The sequence below is a fragment of the Chanodichthys erythropterus genome, chromosome 20 (genome assembly GCF_024489055.1).
Source record: "Chanodichthys erythropterus isolate Z2021 chromosome 20, ASM2448905v1, whole genome shotgun sequence".
Classification (NCBI taxonomy): domain Eukaryota; kingdom Metazoa; phylum Chordata; class Actinopteri; order Cypriniformes; family Xenocyprididae; genus Chanodichthys; species Chanodichthys erythropterus.
The window spans coordinates 8,807,802-8,828,015 of NC_090240.1; the positions used below are offsets into that span (position 1 = coordinate 8,807,802).

The window sequence follows — 20,214 nt, forward strand, 5'->3', positions numbered from 1 at the left end:
ATTTCACAATTATGTCTTTGGTCATGGTTATCCTCATATTTTAACTTACAATAAGCCTTACTGGTCCCACTTTATATTAAGTGGCCTTAACTACTATGTACTTACATTTAAATTAATAATTTGATACAATGCACTTATTGTGTACGTACATGTTTTTACATTGTACTTATATTTTAAAAACACTTGCATGTAATTATTTCTGTAATTAATTTATGTAATTACATTTATAATTACACTGTTGACCCATCCCTTACACCTTACCCCTACCCTTAAACCTAACCATACCACCAAAGCTTTCCCTAACCTTACCTGTATTGTGTTTTGCAATTGAATATGAACCCAATAAGTATATTGTACTTATTTTTTGATGCAAGTACATAGTAGTTAAGGCCACTTAATATAAAGTAGAACCGCCTTACTGTAACGCAATGAAATTTAGAAGTAGGCCTACCCAGTGTAATTCTATGAGAAGGAAATATTTAAATGATTAAATAAAGGAAATATATTTCACTTTCCATTTTTAGTGGGTTTCGAGATTGACCATTATTTTTTCCTAGCATGAAAAACTTTGGGAGCCCCTAATTCAAACAACTCTCCAACTAATCAGCATAGTCCTACTCCCAATGTTGTCATCAAATCAATCAACAGTGGCAGCTACAGTAAATGAGGAAAAATATATCCCAAACACATCTTGAATCTGAATTAATTCAAGTGGAAAAAGCTGTTCTGTTGTTTGGATCCAGTAGTAGGCAGTTCAGTAGAGATGTTTATATCACGCACATACTTAGTTTTACTGGACTGGATGGATTTCACTTTCCAGATGTGGATGGACAGTTTGTGTGTGATTGTCTAAGTGAGCACCGTTAGACTACTGTGAGGCTCCTGCAGCGAGAACATCCTAAAGAATTACCCATCACTACACACACACACATGCACGTGCCTCGGCTTCCTTTAGCATTACAAGATACATGTGCAGAACTTCCTACAGCTGTGCCGTAACATTTCATACTGCTATCTTTCCACATCTGAGCACCATAAACATGTCACTCCAGCCCTGAGATAATACGACTTTGTCTCCTCAAAGTTTGATTGTAGTGTGAAATCACTTATCGGATGGAAATCAAGCAAAACCCTGTCTTAAATCAAATGAAAACCTTTGACAGAAAGAGACCGTCTGACTGACCAAGGATGCGTTTCCCATAGGTATCGTTAGCCAACTATGGTCGCAATTTCCTTTGTTACCAACATACTTCCACGATTTGATGTTTCCTGAATGCACAGCTCCAACAAACATTCTCAAACAGCATTGCAAAGTTGTGTGGCTGGAACTACAGCTCTAGACCTGTGGCTAGAAGCATAATTTATTGATAGTATATGAATTTAAATAGATCACACTCTTGAGCAAAATAAGCTAACATGCAGTATAATATATAAATATTTAATTTCATATAGACATACATTTTGTTCAGTGTCTTTTAGTTTGTCAGGAGAATATTTTTTTAAGAGTGTGCATGTATGAATGTGAACCCTGGAGTATGACATAAGAGGGAACCCATGATTGAACCAGACATCTGTAAATAAAGCAAAACAACAGAGAATAAAAAAACAGAAGTAGTCCACAGGTTCCATGTTTGTTATTTAGAGCAATAACCTGACATCAATTGTGAACCAATTAACTGGCAGAAGTTATTACTTTACCACCTGCATTATGTCATTAACAACAGTTATACTGCTGAACTGCTGGTTTGAATGATGAATGTGTGAAAAATTGAACTAGCTACTCACAGCTGTTTCCTGAAACCATACCTAATTATAACCTAATTTACATACATAACCTAATTTCTCCAACAATGCATTCTACTGGTTATGCAAAGAGAGATGTTGTTGTACATGACACACATCCCACTAAGTTTTGTTTTTAAGTGTTATTTAGGGGTTTGTTTATCGGATACAATTGACTCTTCGCAAAGATCAGTCCCCTGAACAATAGAAAACATTTTGTGGCTCTTTAATGTGTTGTCAGAGATCGCTGTAGCGCCTCATCTCCATCGGCTCGTGAAGCGATCATCTCTTACTCATCTACTAGTTAATTTATAGCATCAAATAAACATGAATGAACATGAGAAGGAATGTTGTTTCAAACACGGAAAGACGTCAGTACTAGGGGTGCAACGGTTCAAATTGCTCACGGTTCGCTTCGTATCACGGTTTTAGGGTCACGGTTTCGGTACGGTTCGGTATGTGCTATGTTTAGGGAAAATAGGACTACTGTCAAATAAAAATTAAGAAAATAAGAACAAACAATCAAACTTCAAGCAACATCACTAGTAAGTACAATAAAGCAAATATTCAAATAAAATAAACAGTGCTTTTTGGGTTTTTCAGGTATCTACCAGTAGTTTTCAGGTACAGAAAATGGATAAAGAAATCAAATATAAAATAACACTGCATATTATCTTTACTGTATAAAATAAATAAAGAATAATCATTATTGAAGTTACAAAAACTATTCAGTCAAAAGAAGTGTGTGATTTCTTTGTCATTTGTTGTTTGATCTAACATTAAAAACAGGCAGCAGGAATAGTTTTTATTCCCTTTAAGACATGCACGATCCAGTACATATACTGTTACACATGCGCTGTCTTTATCGACTAATATACGTTCACTTAAGACATAACCGACTATGTTTGCTAGGATACTCGCCAAGACAGGCATGTTAACATATTTTTTGTATGAATTTGACCGCTGAAGTGCAAGACTTGAAAAAGAACTCAGACTGGAATAAGCATGTGCGCGCTTCGGATGAGCGCACAAAAATCTTCTCACAGCGCGTGCCAGTTCTCTTTCGCGTCTTGTTCTTGAAGGTTTAAATCAGCAAGGCTTAAATGAGTTTAGTTTAAACACAGATAGCAACGTGTGCTGTTCAGGTCTCACCTGCGCTCGCGCGCTATCGACGGCGTAAATGACTGGACATTAGAGCAGACGGCACTCGCAGTTAACAGTTTACAAAGGGTTACTGTTTTGTCCACGCTTTTTGATTATCGTTGTTGTAACGTTTTTCGCATCCATCGACTGAAACATACTCTGTCTGTCTGTTTTCCACGTTGCTATTTTAAACAAACCATATTAACCAATAGATTCGTCGTCATTCGAGATGGACCGCGGTGCAAGTGCATACCAAACCGTAAGTGGAGAACCTTACGGTTCGATTTTTTACCGAGAACCGTTGCACCCCTAGTCAGTACACACAATTTTTCAAGTTCAAGTCCACCGAGGTTAATTTTCTAACTCCTGACTGCTTTGTCAGACAAAATGGCGGATTCGGCATTATGATTGGTTAGATTGCTTGACAATCAAACTCCCGGTGAAGGGTCAATTGATACCACAATGCAAAACAAATCAATAAATTACAGCATGCAGTCTCAGACTATGCACAACATTGAAGAAATTATCAGAAACATTCTAAACTTTGCAGTAAGAATTTCCATCCGTCAGGAAGAAATAATCACTGACTACTTTATGGACATACAATATGTCTAACAACATGGAATATGTTGTGTGACTAAAGCCATAGTAACTTCGAAAGATTTCATGCAATGAACCTTGCTAACCCTGACAAATCCAGAGATCCGTTCATCCTGAGAAATGCTCATTCTAAGACCAGTATCCTGTAAACATAACTTTGTTTTCCAGTGGACTGATTATAAGCTGTGCACAGTGCACCCCGATTCCCGGAAATTATGAAAAGCCAGCCCATTAGATTGGAATCAGAGGGGATTTTAAGAAAGCTATTGGCATTATTGTGTATAACATCCATCAAGCGTTCAGTGAAAGGTCCATGGGCGTTTGAGGCTAAGACTAGTGGAACTCCTGCTGTTTTAGATGGACTGTAATAAATTTGTAAATACCAACCTTATTTGTGTTCTACCTCCCTGATTCAGTTCTCTAATACAGAAGAGCATTATACAGATTTTTGGCAGAAAAGACAGAGTCTGACAGAAACTGACTACAGATAGTGACCATAGAGAGCATAGTGATACCATTCGCTGTCCAACAGAGAGGGGGTTTTCAAAATGTGGTCTGAGGGTGTCCATGAAAAACTTACAAGATTGTATTTTTAGAACTATCAAAGGTAATGTGTTAACTTTATATCTTAAAGCTGCAGTTCAGTTGTTGTGTTTATGAGTGAATTGCATTATTGACTATCTGGAAAAGTGTTGTGTATGACGTAATGTGTGTGGAGAATGGAAGTGAAAAGAGTAAAACAGGATGGATGAAGTTCGCTAAGCTTGTCTTGTGTGCTTTATTGTCGCTAACTAACAGTTACCAACCGTCAATTTGGCCCTTTAGCGGTTAAGGCGTAAAACAGCAAGTTACTCAGGAAATAATTTTTTTCTTGAAAGTACGTGAATTGGGCTTTTCATAAAGGAAGAATATGATGTCCTGATAGTGTACTGATAGGTGTACTGATATAGGTATCATTTTATAAGACAATTGACAGTAACAATGTCAAAAATACCACCCTTCTAAAAGAAAAGACACAACATAAAAAATAAATGAGTACCTGTACATAACATAAAACAGACAAATATCCGTAATTTCTGACTCATTGAAAATTTTATAAAAAGATAAATATTAGATGAAAAACAAAGTAAACAAAAACTTAGATTATTTGGCTAATCAAAAAAAAACAAAAAACAAAAAAACACCAAAATATGCTATGGCATGCTACATTCAATACAACAACATTAGAAACACAGAGGTAGCCAGACAGGATGTAGGACTTTTCTAGTTAATGTTAGAGAAGTGTGTTCAGATCATGGCTAATGTTTTGTGTCACTTTCACCAACGACCATCAATAACATGAGCACTGACCTCATGGCTGAACTACTTTCACTGATGAGGGCACTAGACTAATGTGGCTTGATCTGTCCTGAGGGCAAACGCATAGGCTTTTCCACACACGCACACCTTACACATGGCGGCTGTACAATGGCTCTTTTCAGTTTCACGTAAATGAGATGTAAAACCAGGGCAACTTTAGCTTGTCCCAGGCCTTGACACCTCACATGATGTCATTCAGCCCTTCACATTCCATAAGTGTTTCCTTTAGGTCCTCCTGCATTCCTGCTGCCAACGGCACCACGCTAACCCAGCAGAGTGTGCAAACTAAGACACATGCAAACACGCAGACAGAACATCCATTCACGCCAAGGACCTTGGATTTGTTTGGATGGTGTTTTTAGTTCGACCTTTAAAGAGAAACACCCATTCCATCTTAAAAAAGCCCAGTCTCCGTTGTCTTTGAAGTTCTGTACTGTATTTGGCAATCTTAATGCTGTGACGCACCAAGCTGATGGCCGGCCCATGTCGAGCTGTCATTAAGTGTCTGTAGGCCTAGTTTCTGCATTTTGCACCAGTGGCACTAGTCGGACTCTTATTGGCAGCTTTCTGTCCGATTGAGTATGTTGAAGTGTCGACGGCAAGAGAGATCACTGATAAAAGTGACTAAAGCAAGCAAATGACAAAGTCAATAGGGCAAACATAGATATTTTCATATCCGCAGTCCTAGCCTTTTTACGATTTCTCTTTATGAATGACGAGTTCAGATTACTGCCACCTGCTGGTGTGGAGAGTTACATATACTCATGCAGTGCAAGTTAACCGTTGACTCTAGTTTTACAGATGTTTTCAAGCACATCTTTTTGTCCCAGATGGAGACAAGATGAGGCAACAACAACAGCTCTTTGATGTTGGTTTAGTGTGTCGTGGCATGAAAATGTTTTCAGTATTTATCCAGCAAGTTATGTTAAGGTTCAGTCACATTAGCAAAAGTCTATTGTAGTAGTGTAGCGATGTATGAAGCTCAGCTCACACAGAAGTCACTTTTAAACAAAGCAACTTTCTGTTTGTCAATGTGGTGAATTCAAGAGACCACCTTGAAAAGACATAAGTCCCTCACAAAATTTACAATGACAAAATTTTGCAGAGCAATGGTAAATGTGACCGCACTTTCATTCCTAACCTGTATGGTGTTATTTTTTATTCTCTGGAATGCAGAATTGTTTAGAATTTTACAGCTTTGATGGAGAAGATTTGGAATATAGTGCGCAAGTCATATGGACTTTTATAGTACTTTTAGGGTGCTTATACATTAGCTGAAGAGAATAAAATCATTCATAGAGCTGTTCGGCGGTACAGTTGTGACATTATAAAATGGAAATTAGGTGAGGTTATGTTTTTAAAGGTAGTTTTGTATACCGCGCTGGCTAACAAGCGGAATCCCATGTGGCGCCTGAGGATGACATCATCAACACGTTGAGCTCAGTAAAGCTCACGCCAGTCTGGCTGTTGGAGAATAATGCAAATCCCTCTGTTCTGTGCCCTGTCAACTCCTAACCCAGCATTACCAAATAAACAGCCTTGATCACACATAGGACATTCAGCTTTGCCCGAAAAGGCTGTGTTGTCACCACATAAAATGAAACAGAGTTAAAATCACAGCTTTGTGGATGTTAATGTGCGGGTGGAATGAAAGTTTTGTGTTTAGCTGAGCTTAAATGCAGATCTGAGAAACAGATGGTTGGGTTTATGATTAGGTTTAGATGTTTTAATTAGGTATGATTTCATTTATAGGAAGTACTGGGTTGAGTTTAACTTTGGCAAAAGACTCTAAATCAAGCTTCTAATCAAGCAGGTTAACCAAACAAACAATCATGAGATTAACCCTTTGAACCAGCAGAGAGACTGTCAGCACTGGGTTTTAACCCAGAGGTAAGCTGGGGGAAGGACAGAGGTAGACACAACTGCAACAGAAATCAGTTGCCCTGCTAAATCCATTGCTGATTTCTTCAGTGGTTTTATCTTTTAACACATATAATCCTATGGTGACATAAACCACACAAAATTCACTGAAGATGTGTGGTATATTGGTTGATGTACTGATCAATCATGAAACAATCACAACAAAGTTGTCTGCAATATAAAAACTAAGTCACTGAGTCATTTTCATATGCAAATATGAGAGGGTTAGTATTATAGCATCTTTGCCACATCAAAACAGCAAAAGCGGCCTCTGAGATGAAAAAGTTAATGTTCAGTTAGTTTCTCGGAAACTGTTTTAATGATCTTATACACATTTCTGATCATATTTAATCAGATTCAGATATTAAAATGCTGTAGTAAATATATTGTAAATGACCATATAAATCAAAATGATTAATCCTTCTTCCTTCAATTAGTAAAAACTAGCAGTATATTTAAGTATTCAAGTCCGTTCAATCAATGCCCATCTTACCTTTGTGAAAAATAACTATACTTCAGCATACTTTAAAAAAAAAAGTACTTACTATAAAAATAACACTTTAAAAGAAAATAAATACAAGTGCAAACTCAATGAAATGCTTTTAGACACTTATATTACACGCAATTAGCTGAACTTTAAAGTGTTTTTTGACCCACTTAAGTAGGACTTTAGTGTATCTTTATATGTAATTTCTAGTGGTGGGCATAGATTAATTTTTTTTAATCTAGATTAATCTCACTGTAATCTTGGAATTAATCTTTGCAAAGGGTCAATTCGGCTAGGCATACATCTGCGCTAAAATATCAAGGTGAAAGTCATCATAGCTTGCGTAGTACAGACCCAGCTCCCTACCCAACTTTGAGAATAGATTAACGGCGATATTTTTTTTATCGCCCGATAAGAGTCTCACGTTAATGCAGCACGTTAACGCCGATAACGGCCCACCACTAGTAATTTCATAATAACTTCTATTGTCTTTGAAATATGGTTAAAGTTACTGCTGAATGTACTGACAAACATGTATGGTAAAGTAAAATAAACTTGTGTGTCATGTATTTAAATATATTTGTAGTTACACATTTGTAATGATGAAGGTGCAATTTAGTACATTTTAAATATATAAAATTTTAAATGTAATATCAAATAACACTACAGTTACAATTATAATCAAGTATTTTACATAGCAAAATAAGTGTACTTTTTTAAAGCACAACAAAATATTATCACACCATGATTTAAAATGTATTTTGACCATTATTAAATTAACAATCAATTATATAAGTTCCTTTTTCAAAAGTGTTTTTAATTATTTAAGTGTACTCTTTTTTTGTACTCCATTTTTTTTCATTAATATATTATCAGGAAGGGTTCAAATTTATTTATTTATTTTTTTTAAATATACCTTTAAGATTTGAAGTACACTACAAGTGCACATTCAGTACAATTAAGTGCACTTCTTTTTCACAAGGGAAGTAATGCTCTAGACAGTCATTCAAGTACAGCTCATATGTACTTGAACCATTTTCCAAGCTTATGTTGTATTATCATGTCAAATCATAAATAAAATTTGGGAAACAACAGCTACATTTAGCTTTTGTGCTCAAATGAGGTCTGTCTCCTCCTCATACTGTATTTGATATTAAACAAAATATGAACGAAAAGAGAAAGATCATCATTTCACTTTCAATAACAAGAGACAAAAGTCTTGTGCCTTAAGGAAGAGATGTAAAAGGACTACTAAATGTCTATGCTCATTGACATTATGTGAATGATCTGCTATTACAGTGGCGTCAAGACCAGGTACAAAGATACCGAACGGATGTTTTTGAGCATGTGTCTCTTTAAAAGAAGAAGTGCAAATAATACAAGTCCAGCTGAAAGAAAGGAAAGTCGGATTTACAGGCACTAGAGGTCAGAGGTCACAATGCTGGATGCCTACAAAGAGTGTTCTTTTCTTTCAGGCGCATCACTCACTCTCACCATGTCTACAGCATTCCAACACACACATACAATGTTTCTACTCTACTGGGCATGTTTTGGCCTTGTCGAACTATGTGTGTATGTGTATGTGTATGAGTGTGTGTGTGGGGTAAGGTGCTAGTGTGTGTGTTGTAGTCTGTTGTTATGGCCGCACACAGGAATGCCGAGCTCTCCACTATAAAGGCCCCTTAATGAACATGCTCTCTGTCACCATGTCCACGCTGAGATGTTCACAAAGAGAAAGAAAGAAAGAACGAGATATGTGCTGTTGTGGATGGCATACTATATACACTTCTATATGATAAGTCAAAGTTTGTTGTTATGCCACAAAACAAGTATCTAAAGGTTTAATACTTTAATAAAGTATCTATTGTTTTTACATATACTTAGACAACCTCTGAAGATAGATAAGCTCAGGATGAATGATAGATCAGCAAACAGTGTAAGTGATACTGGTGAGGAGGTACTGACCTGTGTGGCTGCGGATGTGGACTCTCAGAGTGCCGTTACTGGCAAACTTCTGGCCACAGTACGGACAGATCTTCTCCTTCTCTCCTGTATGGGTCTAAAAGAGAAACAGTAAAACAGAGTATTAACATTTAAGAACGATCCTCTATCTTATCTATGAAAACCGCTGAGCTAAAGTGATCCGAACTGATCCAATCTGATGTGATTCAAACTGAGATGATCTATACTAAGGTGATCTGAATTAATTTGAACTGATGTGTTTTGAGCTTATGTGATCAGAACTTTTATGAACTGAAATAAAATAATCTAAACTGAGTTGATCTGAACTAACCTGGTATTATATGATCTGATCTGACCTAAGGTGATTTGGAAATGAGGTGATCTAAACTGAACTCAAATTATCTGATCTAAACTGACCTGAACAGATCTGAGAGGATCTGGTCTGAACTGAAGTAATCCAAACTGGTGTGTACTGAAATGAAATGATCTGAACTGAAGTGATCTGAACTGATTTGATTTAAACTGAATTATTATATGTTAACTTGAACTCTTCCTCTTTAAAATGAATTGCAAGGACTCACTTTTTGTTAGTTTTTTTCTCATGAAAAGCTACTGTTTGGCTTTAAAAGTCTGAAATAAATGGATAAACCTGAGGTTCAGTAAATGATAAAGCCATTTTGACAGCCATAGTCACTAAAAGTTGTGTGGCTGTGTTGTTAATTTTTGAAAAGAAAGTCAAACCCAGTTTAGACTGACATCAACTGGTATGACTTTTGTAAAATGACAGATCGTGCAGATCTTTATTCGTAGCAATGACATGAGCGCTATTGTTAAAGTTTAAGGGAAACATATGAATCATATCATTTTTGGGCTGTATTCCCATAAAACAGGCCTTATCTCAGAGCGCTGGAGAGAATATCTGTACCAGCTCCTCCACCTCCTGCTATTTTCTCCATCTCTTTATCTTTTTCCTTTTTTCCTCCCTTTTCCCTCTCACTTCCTTTCCCGCATCTTATCTCTCCCCTCCCATCTCCACTTCCTCACCTCCACCACTTCCTTTCCTCTCCCTCTTTCTGCACACACTCAAAGTGTGGAAAGACAGTATAAAATACCATTACTCTTTCTGTCTAATCTCTTAAAATGCTCTCTGTGATGTTGTATAAAAACCTGTGTTTTTATACCTCACACGTGTCCACCAGATGCATCTGTATACCATTAGTTTGGGGTTTGTTTGTGTCACGGAGCTGGACACGGCACTTAACATTTTGTAAAATACTTAAACAGTCAATTTTATGACTATACTATGACTGAAATATGCCTGAAAATTACACAGCTTCCTGATGTACTTGACTCTGATTAGTCAATCATGGCATTTTGCAGTCAAACTGTTTTATATAATGACACTAAACGGTATATTTGATGTATTATACAATACTAGTTTCATATCTTGTGCTCTTCACACATATAGTAATACTAATAATACATTAAAATTAAGTAAACAAAATTAAATGAATATTTTTATTCATCATGGATGCATTAAATTTAAATTCAAAAGTGACAATAAAGATGTCAAGTCTTTAATGCTGTTCTTTAATGAACTTTATATTCATTAGTGAATCCTTGAAACACATTAATCACAATATCCAAAAAAATCTGAAGCAGCAAAACTGTTTTCAACATAGATTTATTTATATAATATATATATATATATATATATATATATATATATATATATATATATATATATATATATATATATATATATATATATATATATATATATATATAATATAATATAATAATATATATAGTTGTTAAGTAGCTGTTAAGTAGCCTATTATTATCGTTAACTACATGTCAGGGACCTGATCACCCTTTTGGGGGCTTATTTCGCGATAATGACCAGCTGACTGCATATTATTGCTTACATAACTGTATTATACACACACTCTCGTCTTAGGTGGTGAGAACGGTCACACTCACTCACTCTCACATACGTAATCCCGTAATAATGCAGTAAAGTTTCAGTTGTCATACACTCCATCAGGATAAAACAGCTTTTTTGCTTAAAATGTCAAGAAAAGAAAGCCCAGAATCCCTCTATCATGACAGTGTGTGTGCGCATGTGTGTGTGTGTATGCGCGTGGGTGTACGGTAATGTACACCAGCTAAGCTTCTAAGCTATTATTTCTTAACTAAGGACCAGCAAATAAATAAATAATTAAAGGAATAGTTCACCTATAGATTAAAATGTTGTCACTGAGCTTGATACTGTCCATTTCCATTCATTCTCTGTGAGGAAAACTGCACTCAGGACATAAAGCAATTACTTATGTGTTCTTTAAAAGAAAGAAAACCATTTTGGGGGGTTTTGAAATGACTTGAGGCTCAATAAATGATGGAATTTTCATTTTTAGTTGAACTATTCTTTTAAATACTGTGATGTAAGTGAAATGTGTTTAGCTATGTTATTTTTTTTATTTATATATTTTTTGTTTAAAAATGTTCCCTACCCATGTGGTCTTAGTTATCCTAGCACAAAAATCATTACAGACAGCCTGAAAGAAAGTTATATTTGTTTGAAAGATTATGAAAACTTTGGAATAATGTGCAGTGATGAATTATGCACAAAAAAGTAACTTTTAAACCAAGCGGCTTTTCTATTTTGAAAACCTATTTTGAAACTAATCTATTTTGAAACATGCATGGGGAAATCTTTTACCCTCACATGAAATGCAGTATTGGGTGGATTACTATTGAAATGACTGGATTTTGCCAGCAAACATTTGCAGAACATCAGTAAAAGTAACCACACTCTTATTGGTAGCTGACATTTAATAAACAAAGACACAAAGGAACATAAGGGGCATATGTAGACCTTTATGAATAAATGGTGTTCAGATTCTTTGGAAACGCCAGAGCTTAAAAACTAACCCTTTTTTTTATTTGGAATATTTTATATGGACAATTATTAGAAACAGTTTTGATTTCATGATCACAATAAGTACTGTTTAAAAGTGTCATATCAGTGATGGTGTATCTGTCAGACAGTAATGGATTATGGTACAGGTTCTTTACTCTTGTGCCAGCAGCAGGTCACATTTCAGTCCTGTCTGAAATTAGATGACACAATGTCAAACTCAGCCCAGGATATCTCTACTGTAATCACATACACTGCTTTAAAACGATACTGGAGTTTGGTGTCACTGTGCTACTGTTAATCTTAAGTGGTTTACCTGAAGTATAAATCTGACATGAAATTGAATATGAAGTTGATGGTATGTGAATACAATCATCCTCTGTGTAGATGGGGCAATAAATCATGATAGAGCTGTGGTATGCTGTGATTGGAGGGAATGTGCAGGATATAAGATGATTATGGAATTGAGTTTCACCGTGTGTGAGGAAACACATTGGAAACATTACCGTGCTGAAATATATGTGAGAAATATATATCTTTTTTTAAATAGAACTAAAAGTGCTCTTATTAGAAAACAGAAATCATAACTGCATATTTTACATTAAAATAATTCCATTTCGGTTCAATAAAACACACACTGGGTAAACTTCACGAAATATGTCATATTTCACACTGATGTTGAAGTAGAGGCCTATTGATCGCTCAGATCACTCTTTCGTGATATTGGCCACAGGATGTCATGATTGACCCATCAGAATTTCAGGATCACAATCAATTAGACAAACATTTCAATTCTGGGCTTGAACCTGCACCACCTGCATAAAGAATCATCTGGAGCACATGCACTAACCACTGCACCAGTTTTGACACTCATTCAGTGAGTGTCAAACCTCTCAAACATCACACATATGCAATCTCATGACCAGACCAAGACAAAATCTAAAGTGATTTAAAGTTGTAACATGTGTTACACAGAGCTGGGATTATTAAGATGCGGTCACACTAGCAAAAGATTCACTGTCTATTGTCTGTAGGGCTGGGTTGAATATATTGATTTCTCGATTTTAATCAATTCTCGTTTTGATGAACCGATACGGATTCTTAAATCTCAAGAATTGTTCTTTTGGTCTGTGCTGTTTTCTATTAATGCGTGAATAAAGCACTGAACGTTGTTTGCAGCGCACCTCCCATCCATCGCAATAAGTTTTGTGCTTCTTTACTTCTTTACTTTTGATGTCTCAGATTCCATCTACGTGGCACATAAACAGATAATCTCTTCCTCTTTACTACTAGTTACAGCTTGAAATACACATGCATGAACATCAGAAGGAATGTTCTGTCTCATGTAAATGAATCATGTCTTATGTTATAGCTCAATCAGTGTTGCGACCGCCGAAAGACGTCAATAAAACAGCTGGGGAACAATTAGTCTCGTAACGTCACATTTACCTCAGAAAAGACATTCAGTGTCCATAAACCCGATATTCAGCTAGAAAAAAAATAACTACAGTGAGGAGCATTTTGCTAAATATGTGCACTATAATATATATTCATAACATTTTTACTTGTTATAAAATATCTGTCATGAAAGCAAATGTGCTTATAAAAGCCACCATTTAAATGTTTACATTTTAAAAAAATGTAGTAGAAACATAATTATATAATTAAAAAGTTATTGTTATAACATTATAATTATTATAATAAAAACTGCCTTGTGCAATTTAAATGTTTGTATACAAATCAGTTATTAATTTTAATATATTATTACTATTATAGTAACACAACAACTGACAGGGTTCCCTGTGTGGTTTACAACATAGTCGAGAGAGATTTATTTTCCTTAAGAAAAAAATTATGTAATTTATATAAAAATATGTAATATATATAAAAGATGAATCGCGATTAATCACATCCAAAAAAAAGTTTGTGTTTTACAGAATATATGTGTGTGTACTGTGTATAATTATTATGTATATGTAAATACACACACATACATGTATATATTTAAGAAACATTTGCATGTATAAATATTTATACAATGTATATTATATATAAATATTTTATATATAAATATAACAGATTTTTCTTAAATACATACATAAATGTGTGTGTATTTATATGTACATAATAAATAAATATATATATATATATATATATATATATATATATATATATATATATATATTTGTATACAATTGAATCAATATCAAATCAAATCGAGATCGGAACTGGATCAGTTCGAAAGCTTGTGAATCTGAAATGAATTGAATCCTGAAACTGGTGTCACTGCCCAGCCCTAGTCAGTAATGTTGTATGTATGAAGCACTGCTCACACAGAAGTCACTTTCAAACCAGTCAGCTTTCTATCTTGAACCTGTTGCAAAAAGAAATCTTTCGTCCTCAAGTAAAATTCTGGATTGCATGATTTCCTATTGAAATGACTGGATTTTACCCATGAAAATTTGCAGATTAATGGTAAATGTGAGCTTTACGCACTTATTGGTAGTTGACAGCATTGTTAAATTAGCCAAAAATTATTTAATAAACAAGCACACAAAGGGGCGGTGCATATGTAGCACTTGAATAAACAACGTTCAAATTATTCATAAATCAGCTTTTTCCAGAGTTACAGATTCTGTGTTGGTCGGCTCATGACACAGATACACTGTAAAACCGAACAATGAAATTAATGAAATGAAATGAGTTTGTTTCACTCAAATAATAATAAAGATCATTGTGCTTAATAGAAAAAAGTTGTGTGAACTCAAAATTTCATTGTAGTAAGCTGAACTTAATATGATTGAGTTGAGTTGCAGCAGATTTCTAATTCCCAGCATGCTTTGTGAATTTACTGAATTTTACAGTGTACGACACTGATGAGATCTTGGATTATTCTGTGCTTTAGTAGATTATGTCTGTGATTGTGAAATCACCTTCTTGTGGCTCTTGAGCACAGATGGCGTGACGAAGGCCTTCTCACACAGGTCACACTTGTACTTCTTGTGGCCATCATGTACGACCTGAATGTGCACGTTGAGCGTGTCCTTACGCTTAAAGGTGGCATCACACTGGTCGCACTTAAACGTTCTCTCACCTGGACAGAGAAGAGCAGAAGATAGCAGTCAGTGGCACAGTAAACATCGCTTTATAACGTCACGCCCAGACTCCTTGCGAGACGCTAAACTTCAGAACAATGTTGACAACCATTGTTCCACATTTGAAAGCGTGTCACTCAATCGTAGCTTTACAGGAACTTTCTTTGTGTCTGAATCCACTTTGCTGCCCTCAGAGTCAAAATTGTCCCATTATCCTTTTATGAGCCACTTTTTCCTTTAGAAAAAAGGATGTCAGCCCTGTGCATCCAGTTGTTTTGAAAGATGGAAGGGTATAAAGAAGAACGATAAATGATCAGGTAGAAAAAGCGTGGAGCTGTTCATCTCTCAGAGGAGGTCACAAATCTTTTCAGAAGATGGCACTCTGTTCGTCTTCCAATTCTTTCTTTAAATCCCGCAAAATCGTAGACGCCAGGAAATGTAAATATGTGCTGTGAAAACATCTATAGAGGCTCTTGTGCTCAAACAATGCCTTCTGTAACAAACACACAGAGTCTGTGCCAAAACTCCAGTTCTGCTCTTTAAATGGTTGAACAGAGTCCAACACGTCACCGCATCAAATCACCAGCAGAACAGGCTGAATGCTAGGTTATAAAAACCTGGACTATGAACAATGTCTTTAAATTAATGGACATGCAATGGTGGCTGTCATCACATGAGATGCCAATATTTTTGTGTTTCCGTACCAGTGAATCTCTTTATTCTTGAGGTAGTTTTGTTGGCATCTGAACACATGTCAGAGCCCATAAGGTTGTGTGCTGTGTTCTGGAAAGAAACTGGGTATGACGTACTGTGATTCCATCTTTGATCACACATGATTGGAATTACTAGTCATGTAAGCAGGTCGTGTCAGGTCAGCAACTGGTTCACAATCCACAATGGCTATAATGTAAGAGATTGCTGGTGTGTTTGTAATTTCAGTCAGTAACAAAACACATGCATGATATCATTTCAGATTTTGATGACATGGAAATTCTGGTGATGGAGGTATTTGCTCTCCTGGTACTGAAAGACTAACATGTGTCCTACAAGCACCAACAGAATTCAAAACATTTTGGTTAGTCAGCCCCAAATCACATAGTTGTTTTGTCACTTTGTGCAGCATTCGGCTTCAGTGAATAATCATTTAGGAGTCGACATGAAAAGGCGAACATTTCTGTAAAGTGAAACAATATTCAAACAGAAGAAAGTGTAAGATAAGACCTTTTTTAATCCAGTGTTTGGATTGTGAAAAGTGGGAAGAATGGAGTCAGATGTAAATGAGATTTTGCAGTGAATCCTGTTTTTGTATTTACGCCGCAATTACTTTGCCCCACTGATGGTCATTAACATGACAGTTGAGCAGAAAAGTCATGTGACTGAAACAGATGAATGTAATGCTGATGTGCATTACCGTTCAAAAGTTCTGTAAGGGTTCTGAAAGATTATTCAATGTTTTTGAAAGAAGTCTCTTCTGCTCAAAGCTGCATTTATCTAATCAAATATAAAAGTAAAAACAGGAATTTTGTGAAATATTATTACAATTTAAAATGTTTTCTATGTGAATATATAGTAAAGTGTAATTTATTCCTGTGATTAAAGCTGAATTTTCAGCAGTCTTCAGCGTCACATGATCCTTCAGAAATCATTCTAATATGATGATTTGATGCTCAAGAAACATTCATTATTATCAATGTTAAAAACAGTTGTGCTGCTTCAGATTTCTGTGGAAACTGTGATGCTTTTTTCAAAATAATTTGATAAATAAAACGTTCAAAAGAACAGCATTTACTTGAAATAGAATCCTTTTGTATTCACTGTCTCTTTCAATCAATTTAATGCATTCTTCCTAAATAAATATATTCACTTTGAACAGAAAATCTTATGAACCCCAAACCTGTGAACAGTAGTGTATATGTGATATGAGCTAAACAATGTAATTATAGCAATCGCAAAATACACAATGAAAACAAACAGCAATTACTCATAATTTGCAAAACATATTTGGAAATGGAGTATTATTATATTTTGGAAGTGGGAGAGCTCACACTTCTCTTAATCACTCAGGCGGTCAAGCACAATGCCAATAGCTAAATATCGGTTGATTTGTCCATAGCTTCTGCAATGTTAATATTGAACTTTGATAAAGTGTAAAAGACACTGTGCCAAAAGACCCCGATAAAGATCTAAACCACAAACACACATACATACACACACACACACACACAAACACACACACACACAGAGTGGTGTTTGTAAAATATTTGTGAAGGACTTAGCCCACTGAGCCACTCGGGCCTTTTAAAACGATAATGTGTGTTTAATAGATGGTCACAAAAACAGCTTTATTTCATAACCAAATATTGACACAGATGGATCAGATTATGTCACAGTGGGCCACACACACACACACACACACTGTAAATACAGCACACATCAGAGTAACCACATACAAATCCAAATCCCGGACAACACTTTGTTTCTCTCTGTGCATGTCCTCTCCACCAGATACATAAAAGTGTGTTAGCCCACTAGTTCTCAGTGATTTGTGTGTGTGTGTGCGTGTGTGTGTGAGAGAGAGTCTCTTGGGAGGACAGCAGGAAATTCCTCTAGCTCAATAATCTCAGTGTGATCAGTCTAGACTGGGCAGAGCAGCGCTGAGATCCATCCTGCCCGGACCAGTCGGCTCCATGAGCCCCTGCACCCGCAGACACAGAGCCCGGGGTTCAGGGGGGTGCTGGGGGCTGATGGAGAGGCTCGGGTCAGACTGAGCTGAAGCCTAGACACATTTACTCATGAGTACACACACAAACACAGAGCGCTCGTGTCTGATCTCACACACACTTACTGTTATGAATGAGGAGGTGGCGCTGTAGTGAGAATGGGGTGCGGAATAGGGCCTTACACTCCTCACACTGGAAAGGCCTCTCCTCAGAATGAGTCTACAGACAGAAGAGCAGGGCAGAGAACTGATTTAGTTTTTCATTAACGGGTCAAAAAGAACATAAAACACAATTCCTAATTCATTTAACTTAAATAATGTGAAGTGTCTGGACATGGTGGACGATTAAGAAAACGAAAAATATCCCACAGACTTGAAGTTAGAACCTGAGTCATATCTAAGGGACTTGAGAGTGACTGACTGACTTAGGCTTGAACCCTAAAAACCACAAACACCACAGACTAGTGTGTTCATGGGAAGAAAAAAAAAAAAAACAAAAAAAAAAAAAAAAATATATATATATATATATTATATATATATATATATATATATATATATATATATATATATATATATATATATATATATATATATATATATATATATATATATATATTTTTTTTTTTTTTTTAACAAAAATATTTTTTAGAGCTGTCAAAGTCACTTAAATTCTTAAATATGTTAAACATAATGTTTTTTTTTTTTTGTTGTTGTTGTTTTTTATTTTCAATCCACATTCTTTTACACATTTTTTAATACATTTACAAAATTTGATAATATTACAATTTCATCCTGCTGGTCAATAGAAATCATGGGATTAATTGTGATTATTTTATTCTATTGACAGCACTAGTTAGTAAACAAAAAAATACCCCAAAAAGTAGTAATAATGATAATAATAATAAAGATTTGTCCATATTCTGGACACAATTTTTAATGTTTTTGAGTGTCTTCTTCTCACCAAACCTGCATTTATTTGATCAAAAATACAGTAAAAATTCTTAAATATTATTACAATGTAAAAAAGATGTTTTCTATGTGATTATATAGTAAAGTGTAATTTATTCCTGTGATCAAAGCTGAATTTACAGCATCATTACTCCAGTCTTCAGTGTCACATGATCCTTCAGAAATAATTCTAATATGATGATTTGCTCCTCAAGAAACATTTATGATTATTATCAATGTTGAAAACAGCAGAAAAGTCTTACAAAGTTATGTACATTTTTATTTATTACTAATTGGAGTCATTTATTAAGAAATTAAATCTAGTCTTTTTATCAATCTATATCTAAGTGTTTCTTTCTGTGCTCTTTTTTCTATTTCACACACTCTCTGTTTGGAGCGGTGTGGAGTTTTGGGCTTAATGTTATCTGCAGGGTGTAAAGGTCAGGGATCGTGTGGGGTCATTACAGGTCAGAGTTAGGCTGAAGGTTTTGATTAGGCTCCACAGTGGCTGATTGGGCTCCAAGATCTCCATTAAGATAAGATGCCAGCAGTTTATTTGGCAAAAAAACTGTCAGATCAATCCATCGGTCTCTCTGTCCGTCCAGCCATCTGTCTTTCCTGTTTAATTCTGCCTCTCTGCACGACTTTAAACTGGAAGATCGGACCCAAAGGACAAACACACAAGCTGATCAGTACCTTTTTATGGTTTTTGTAGACGTTGCGGTGAGCGAACTCCTTCCAGCACAGCTTACACTTGTATGGTTTATCTTCACTGTGGATGATCTTATGAGCAGTGGCCTGATCCAGACGCTTGAAGCTCCGGCTGCAGATATCACAGGTGTACGGACGCTTTTCTACAGACACAAACACAACGCAACACCAACATCATGTTCTGCTCATGTGTTGTTTGTATATTATTTGTATGCATGTGAATGCTTGTTATTTACCAGAATGTGAGATCATGTGTCGCTTCAACTGATTCATGGAGATGAACTTTTTATCACAGGCAGTACAGTCAAAGACCTCATGAACCTGAAATACACCAAAATTATAAGATGTAAGAACTGTAATCCATACACATACAAATATTCATACAAAAAATACTTAAAAGTACATCCAATACATCTAAAAATGAAAATTCTGTCTTCAATTTTTCATCCTCATGTCGCTTCAGACCTGTATGACTTTACTTCTTGTGCGAAACACAAGACAAACACAAAAGATATTTTGAAGAATTCTGTTGACAGTTTTGGTCACCATATACTTGAACTGTATGGAC

The 20,214-nt window shown here is 35.6% G+C and overlaps 1 protein-coding gene across 1 annotated transcript in view; it reads right to left on the reverse strand.

Moving 5' to 3' along the window:
* The window catches only part of prdm5 (PR domain containing 5), an 88,195-nt gene that overhangs the window by 32,331 nt on the left and 35,650 nt on the right, over nucleotides 1-20,214 (reverse strand). Inside the window, exons 9-13 of the mRNA XM_067371680.1 lie at nucleotides 19,883-19,967; nucleotides 19,632-19,789; nucleotides 18,114-18,207; nucleotides 15,107-15,267; nucleotides 9,257-9,350 (exon numbers count right to left, since the gene is read on the reverse strand). Coding sequence (XP_067227781.1) covers nucleotides 9,257-9,350; nucleotides 15,107-15,267; nucleotides 18,114-18,207; nucleotides 19,632-19,789; nucleotides 19,883-19,967 — 592 coding nt within the window. The remainder of the gene's footprint in view (nucleotides 1-9,256; nucleotides 9,351-15,106; nucleotides 15,268-18,113; nucleotides 18,208-19,631; nucleotides 19,790-19,882; nucleotides 19,968-20,214) is intronic.